Source organism: Battus philenor, unplaced genomic scaffold (genome assembly GCF_028537555.1).
Source record: "Battus philenor isolate CCGP_79_NKW_IND1 unplaced genomic scaffold, ilBatPhil1.0.hap1 SCAF_21, whole genome shotgun sequence".
In the NCBI taxonomy this organism is placed as follows: Eukaryota; Metazoa; Arthropoda; class Insecta; order Lepidoptera; family Papilionidae; genus Battus; species Battus philenor.
In genome coordinates, this window is record NW_027181684.1 from 8,129,158 (window position 1) to 8,137,883 (window position 8,726).

Consider the following 8,726-nt stretch of genomic DNA (forward strand, 5'->3'; position numbering starts at 1 on the left):
ATAAACTTTTAAAATTTATTGCATTATTATTCAGCGATATTACACAGGGGTTTATAGCAAAACCGTACACAATTGCCCACATAAAAGTTACTAATTTTGTATGGTTTAAGAAAATATGTAATGATCTTGTCTTTATTTATGTTTTTTGTTTTAATTCAAATGATTGCAGAGATTAAGAAATTCGAAATATATAGGTTTTTTTACTGCGCCTTACCAAAATTGCTCCGCGTCCAAATGAAAAACAATGTTATGAGTCATTCAGAATTTTGTATTTCAAAATCTTAATTATATAGTTAGCAAAAAGCTACAGCGGTCGGACGGAAACAAAGATATTCGCGAATATTAAACCTTGAAATAAATGGAAATTTTTACAGTTAGTCCGATACAATGTATTGGGTTTACCATGGGTTTTGGTATTTAAAAGCTAACTTTCAGAGACAATGAAGTTTAAACTGTACTAACTACGACGTACTTTATACTGAAACACTATTATACTTGTTATCTGGAGCCAAAAAAGTATTAAATTGCAGCTAAGCATTGACTACCTGTCGTGAAATTACCCTTACTGTACTGTCCACTAATGAATATATGCCTTCCTCATACGCTACTGTACTGCCTGTGTAATATGTTTGCACCATTTTTTATTCGACGCTTCCGACCAGTTCTGTTAGAAATCTATGGAGAAGGCTATGTTTGGGCGTGGACATCTCATGGATGAAATGAGAATGACGTTGATTCATTATGATATTTTAGTCTGAAGTCTTAGGTCTGAGCAAATCATTGAAACTATAATTCGAAATATTAATTTGTATTCCTAAAAATTTTTCCAAATTTCAAACAGTTAATTTTTTTCTTGAAACCTTTTTTTTCTTCTTTTATTATTTTAAAACCACAACTTCACAAAGTGCTCTGACAATATTTTGAAATTTAACGCCGCCATAAGTGAATTTATTGAGAATTGTATTTCAAATTTGCTGCTTTCTCCGGATGAGGTAACTGATCGATAATAATACCGTGCAAAAGCACCTTGGTAATTTACTATCTGAACATGTGGTAGACTCTGTTATTCATTGCACGTTGAATAAGAATTTTCGATTTTAAATTCGCACTTCTTACCATCGTCTTCTATGGTCTCAAGTCGTAAATTCGAAAAGTAACCTTTAGGCAAAAAGTAGATTCCTTTAAAATGTGGTTATACAATATATTAAGAATACCATCGAAAAAACACTTAACAAACGCAACTGAATTTTGAAAGAATTCTCATGTGGAAATAGGAAGTAAATAAAACAAGAGACCAAAGTTCCAAACGGCAGGATGACAAGAGGTAGAAGAAACTGGATTTATTAAATAGTGTTTCAATATAGTGGCGAAGATAGCTTCTTTATGGAGACAGGTGGAAATTCTTAGCAGTGAGGAAGACGACTATAAAAAGTCCGCTCTCTCAAACATAATGTCAAAGCTTGGTAACTTCAAAGAGAAAAGGAAAATATTATATATTATATCCTTTGATAATTTGTGTTTATGTAATTATAATTATGTTTATAATTTAATAGAAGTAATACATCATCAATTATTTTGATTACTAATCTTTTTAAAATATCTATCTTTAAGGTAAGACTTTAAGCTTAACAGAATTAACAATAATCTAAATCAAATCACACAAGATAAATAAAATTTGTACAAATATTGGTATATATAATTAGCCACTATAATATTTCAAGCGTGAACGATAACTCTCAGATAAGGTTTAATCTTAACGGATTATCTTATATATAAATAGAGAAGTTCGAGACGAAATGTATCAAAGGGACAACAAGTGATTGAATACAATGAAGGCGAAATTCGTCATTGTATTGTGTGTTACTGGTATGTAGTTAGTTTTAGTGTGTTTTTTTGAAATTATGATCAGTATTAGTCGGTGTTTGTTGTGGGCTTTTCTCAGGTCAAGGCACGTTTGGAACGCATGTAGCTTTAACTTAAAGGATGCACTTTAAATGTTGTTGTATAAAACAAAGTAAATAAATAAGTAAAATTTAGGCCCTTTAATTCACATTTGATTTGTTTTAATTTTATATATTTATTTATTCAATTACACATAATATTTTACATTTCGAATCATTTATAATGACTACGCGTCTACGAAGGACCAAAAGAGCGCAATTCGATAGAAACTATAATGAAATTGAGTTCCCTTATAATTACGTTTTTTAACTTTAGCCGACGTGAGCTTTCTGTAAGTACGTCATGATACAAGAATAGCTCACACCAAAATCGGTAGAGTCATTTTTGAACATCTGTCTTTAACATAGAAGTGTTCTTACGCTGTTTAACACAAATATATTGTGAGATTTTCACTACTTCTATCATATATTTATAATAATTATAATTATTATAATTATTATGCTTGTTTTTTGTTTATTTAAATTGGCGTATATTATTGAATATCTCATATATCATTGAATACTTTTGTATCGGAAGATAATGTTAGTGTTTTTAAGTGCGTATTATTTTATGTTCCATTTTCAATATCTATCATTTGATGCCCACTTGCTCTAGTTATTGTTATTAACCAAAACCTTCAAGTCGTCGTTTGCGAGTAAACCGTCTTTTGAACTTAATTTTTAGCTTTTTAAAATTTGCTTTTGTCTGTTCCAGTTTTAGCTTCAGCGATTCCGCTAGAAGATAAACATAAAGAATATCAACGATTTGTCGAAATACCTGGAGGAGATGGCGTAATGCACAAAGTTGATTTAGAAGCTGCACCCGATATGGAACTTCTTGATGAAATTAACAGGAACCCTGCAAACAATCAATATCTCTTATTTACCAGGTATTATATAAATCACACTATAACCATATATTTGACCTTATTAACTCTATTGATATCACACACAATTTAATAAAAACGTAAAATAAAAAAGTAAAACGTAAAACTACAATAGAAATATTTTTAATCACATATCTGCGATTCCTCTGGAGGCTAGAGTTATTTGAATAAGTCCGTTTATTTCCGACGACGTAAAAATACGCATATTCGCATTGAGTTAACACCAGCTAACATAACATAAGATTATTCATAAATACGCAGTAAAATATTGTTAACATCCTCTTTGTGAAAATTTAATAAATGTCAAATTCAATTTCACATTTAATTATGATAACTACGTACAATCATAACAAGACCGAGATATACGTGAGGTATATTGGTAGCTGGAATTTTGTTTCTATAAAATCATTATCAAATCGTATATTGTGTGTGTGTGTGTGAAACAGTATAAGTAGAGCATAGAAAATTACATATGTTTATTTCAAGTGTCATCATTATGTTCATAATCATCACTTCAGGTATAGGATGCTCACAGCTGGATATAGGCCTCCTCCCATAGATTTAAATAGTACCAGTTGGAAGTGGCCTGCATCCAGCGTTTTCCAACGAACTAAACAAGGTCATCTATCCATATTTCAAGTGTATGATAGGATTTGATAGGCTTAAACACAGGAAGGGCTCTCTTTTGTACACCATTCGAATTTGTAGAGCTGCAGAAGTTCTGCGCTGCAGGTCTTCTATGCAAAATGCAGTAAGATAATCTGTACATGATTAACGCGCTTTTACACAAAAATAAATTTTATTTTGAAACAACATTCAATACTTCCTCCGACTTTTTAATTTGTTATAGCAGGTCATTTATTTATTTATGTGCACACATTGGTTAACTACATAAACATAAAGTCGAGAAATGCAATGAAATAACGTACATTATTTTTAGAATTTCTGTTATACTATAGATTCACATACATAATGCAGAATGCATAAACAGCTTTCAATTAACGGTGTATAAAATAAACAAGAAAGAATAGCCAAGAAGCACAGTCAGTAATGTTAAAGTTTTCATGCGACTGGTGGAGTAAATCGATTTGGCAAGTAAAAGCAGTAGAGTTAAATTCAGCCTTTAAATTTTTTATTAAAGAAAAAATTAGTTATTATATATTTTGACAGTTCTATAATAATACATTATTTGTGATTAAATAATAAAGAATGTTATAAATAATGTCTTCTTCATCAGATGTATATGAGGTATCGTCATTTCGATTTATTGTCGAGTTTTTATAGTAATCACGTTCAACTGGTGCAATCTCTCCATTTTCCCTGGTCACAGCTCTACTTTCAGGATATAATAAGAACTTTCTACCTAATACAGACTTTCTTAAAATAATGACTTTAGAAGACTTTAACGGTTTCGACTTTTACGTATTACATTGTAGTGAGATACAAAAGGCCTTAAGAATTAATAACATCAAGCACGCTTATCATAATTATCATACATTATGAAAGCTAAGTTTTATTCTTATATATGTCTAAAAACGAACACATGAAAACTTTGAATTCATTCCTTCCATTCTTTAATTTTATGAAATATTTGACATATTTATGTCTACCATCCAGACAGATACTCTACAATACTGCTTGACAAAATCAGTACAGTGCGTTCTTTCACTTTTGTAAGCAAGGAAGAGAACAGCTTATAGTACAAGACATCTAAATTTGTAATGAAATTTTAAAACGCCTTTACATGACAAGTTGATTCGTAAATATTCGTTAACACGCGGCAGCTATGTAAAAAGGTGCACAATTAATACATTTTAAAGTAATCCAAAAATTCGTTCTAATTTGATTCATTGATATTTCCAGAGTTTTATATATTAATATAAAAAAATTAGCTTAATTTTCGTGGTCCTTAGCATACATTTTTGGCTTTACAAATGTTAAACATTTTCTGATTTATTATTAATTTTACTCAACGTAACGTACATAATATTACCTGAAATCGAAATAAAAAAGCTGCTATCCAAACATGTCGCGAATATCCTCGTGCTTCTGACGTGCCATATACGTCACACATTAGCTTCTTATAAATTAGAAACATGATACTGTTAAGAGCTCTTGATCGCCGAAAGTGTTCACCGTTATTATTAGGTATTTCTTTTTTGGTATAAGAGTTATACAACGGACACGATAAGGCTCAAAGTCTTCGCTGCGAGAGAAGATTCGCTGAAAAACCTAGGTCACCGATGTAGCTCGAAGAATTGCTCGTTTGAAGAGGCAGTAGGTGGAGCACATCGCTTGTGCAACCGACGGTCATTGAGGCTGAAAGATTCTCGAGTGGTGTCGGTAGACAAGGCGTGGGTAAGCAAGTAGACAAGGCAGCGCAAGACTAATTATTGCGGTGATCTTTGGAGCAGGCTTATGTCTTGCAGTGGGTGTCTCTTTACGAAATATAGTGTCAATAAAATTTCACGCCCATATTTATTTTGTTTCAGACGAAACCCAAGCAGATCACAAACTTTAGTTATCAATAACGAAAGCTCTGTTACAAGATCTAACTTTAATGCACGTGCTCCCACCATGATTATTGTTCATGGATGGCTGAGCAATCAAAACACTGACATTAATCCAGTTATACGTGATGGTAAGTCCAAAACATAAGTTCACATCCTTTTGATAAACTTAGCCACTTCACAGGGGAAAAATTCAACATGAAATAGTTAATTTTATCACAGAGTTATACTCAGGATTTATTTTCAAACCAGGAATGAAGAGATCTGTAGACGAAAAAAAGTAATTGACGTAGACCAGAGGGTAGACAACTTAAAGTGCCATGTTCAGGACGTCCACTGTTGAGCATAGGCTTCTCGATAAATTTCCATTAGAGCCGATTGGATGCAGCCTTCATTCAGCGTCTTTCTACGACTTTAATAAGATCGTTCGCTTCCTTGGTTTCCAATTTCATTCTTAAGGCCTCAGCGGCCCTCCATTCTGCGTTATGTGGCCTGTATACTGGTTTTAACTTATCCGCTGTACTCTGACGGCTATTTACATTAGTCTACGGATCTCCTCATCCATCTAGATCGATCTAGATCTGTTAGAAAAATCGCAAGTATAACATTCTAAAAGTGCTAATAGAGACTCATATTATTTTCTTACAGCATACTTAAGAAAAAACGATGCTAATGTAATCGTTATGGATTGGAGACGTCTAGCTCTATCGGATTACGTAACTGCTGTTAGTGGTGTTCCTGCCGTCGGTCGCGGACTTGGGCAGTTTTTGGCTTTCCTTAATCGTGTAACTGGAGCACCGTTTAACTCGATGCATTTGGTCGGCTTCAGTTTGGGTGCGCATATCGTTGGTAATGCTGGTCGCGAACTCGGGGGAAGAGCAGCGCGTGTTACCGGTAAACTTGGCAAAACTTTTTATATTAAATTATAAATTAACATTACATACTCGTCATTTATCTTGAAGTACATATATATACGTATATACATATATATATATAAAATTATTTTTTTATCACATTATTATCTACTTAGGATGAATTAGAGTGATCACTTGATAAAAAGAATGCTAAAAGAGCCCAATTTAATAAAAATTAGCTACTCATCTATACTCTTATAGAGCATCCTTCAAATTAAAGCTACGAGGGTTGCGAATGTGCCCAAGGCTATGAAAACTTGTAAATCATAATACAGTAGTAGAACAATTTATTCACAAGCTTAATCATTACTACAAATTCCTTCAAAAAGTGAAAGATATTTTACAGCTTCTGGTTTAATAAATTAATTACATTTAATACATTGTTATCAAGAATATTATATATCACACGTGTATTGTAATACCGTATAATACAAATTTTATGAAGTCTAAAGAAAGATACAAGCTTATCTTTATTTCAGTGCTAGCCCTATCTACCTTTTGTTGTAGTCTTTTTGGGTATATTTCATATTTTTATATTATTATCTCTATTATAATATGTACGTCATCTACCCATTACTTACTATCCATCTGATATAGCATTTGCAAGAACTTCGAAAGACTCCAATTATTACAACACCATGATTTTTGTTTCTGTATAATCAATTTATATGAGATTTCTGGTTACATACTAGTCAATATATAAGCAGAAATCGCATCACGATTTCTCTAGCATCAGTAAATTTAAAAACTTGAAATTTAATAAAAATATTTTTATTATCAATTGGAAGTCAGCTAAGAACGTATTTTATGAAATTCTTCCCGCAAGATGGGTTGAGGAGGCGTCCAATAAGTTCGCGAAACGCTATGTCAGCTAGTATACAATACAAAATTTTAAGTAGAGAAATAAAATAAAACATTAAAATTAATAACTTTTTCTATGTACGTAATTATATTGCACTGTTAAGAATTCTATTTAAATTTTATAATTTTTTTGATAAGGTTTGGATCCAGCCGGTCCTCTATGGCAAACCAACTCAAATCGCCTCAGATCTAGTGACGGTGTTTACGTTGAAGCCATACACACAGACGGAGGTACCCTCGGATTAGGCATTGGGTCGGCTGTTGCAAACGCGGACTTTTTCCCCAACGGAGGCGAATCGCAGCCTGGCTGTGTGACCAGCCTTTGTAACCATAACCGTGCTTGGGAACTGTTCGCTGCTACCATCACACACAATCACCTGGTCGGCAAGCGATGCACAAACACGGTTCAAATCTCAGCCAATACTTGTAGAGGAAACGATCTCCGTATGGGCAACGACATTTTAACGAAATCCGGGTAAATATTTTATTAATACAATGATTTTTTTTTATCAAAATTCGAATGATTGTATATGCTAGATGCAGGTCTCTTCCGTGACTATGAGGGAGAACTACATCCAGCAGTAGAGGTCTTACGGTTGAAATGATGATAGTTATAAAGAATATTGAGAGACAATAATTTAAAATTCTTAAAAGAAGAATAAAAAAACTTAGAGTGTTATTAATCTCTTTATATAATAAAATTTAACTATTTGGTTGCAAATAAAAACGCTCTGCGGTTTAAGTAGCGAAGATTATGATGGTGATATATACAAAATATTATTAAATATATGTTTTTGTACCATAACTAGCTTCTCTTGTAGTCCATTGAATAATTAACGTGAACATCCTGCTGCCCAAATGGTGATAATATTAATTCACAAGTATATATTTTTTATTCTTTCTTGCATCTCGTAATATATTTGTAGTAAGTCACAATTAAGTTGCATGGTATTATATTCAGACAGAGTCAAGGCCACGGAAAGACAGAATGCGGGGGGCGCATAACCGATCTTTGAGGGAGACCTGTCCCTTGCAGTCGTCTATCCACTTACATAACGATAATAATAATAATAATATTATATTATTCATAATAGTAACGTTTAACTTTTAATTATTTTCAGATCCGGATTATACCGCGTAAATACTGGAAGGAGATATCCATTCTAAACACTAACACAAAGAATAAACGTGATTTAAATTCAAATTGTTGTTTTTTTTTTTCCTATTTTTATTGTTACTAAATTTGTTCTACCACAACATGTATTCTATATAGACAATATGGTAGACCTGGTCGATTATCAGGTTCTTTCAAAAGGGACATGATTTAGATAAGTATGCACCTTGGTAGATATACGTTGAATTTCTGACCGACAAGAACGGTTATCGTGGCTATCTTTGTAGGAGGTTTATGCCTGTTAATGATGATAATGATAATAATATTCTGATGTAAATAACAGGGCAGTGTATGAAATTACTGGTCACATTATTTTAAAGTAATTAATATTTTAACGACTGTGACGCACGGATGTGAATCTTTAGTCGTCAGCACCAGTATACCTGAGGGACAAGTAATAATATGCACTAAAGATGGATTGCTCTATTTAGTAAAACAGA

The 8,726-nt window shown here is 32.5% G+C and overlaps 1 protein-coding gene across 1 annotated transcript; it reads left to right on the forward strand.

Moving 5' to 3' along the window:
* Positions 1-1,784: 1,784 nt before the first annotated feature.
* On the forward strand, positions 1,785-8,316 carry LOC137923177 (phospholipase A1 member A-like). Its single transcript, XM_068766351.1, has 6 exons — positions 1,785-1,866; positions 2,656-2,830; positions 5,320-5,468; positions 5,986-6,231; positions 7,251-7,587; positions 8,234-8,316. The coding sequence occupies exons 1-6, from the start codon at positions 1,830-1,832 to the stop codon at positions 8,277-8,279; spliced, it is 990 nt and encodes a 329-aa protein (XP_068622452.1). The 5' UTR covers positions 1,785-1,829; the 3' UTR covers positions 8,280-8,316.
* The last annotated feature ends 410 nt before the right edge of the window (positions 8,317-8,726 follow it).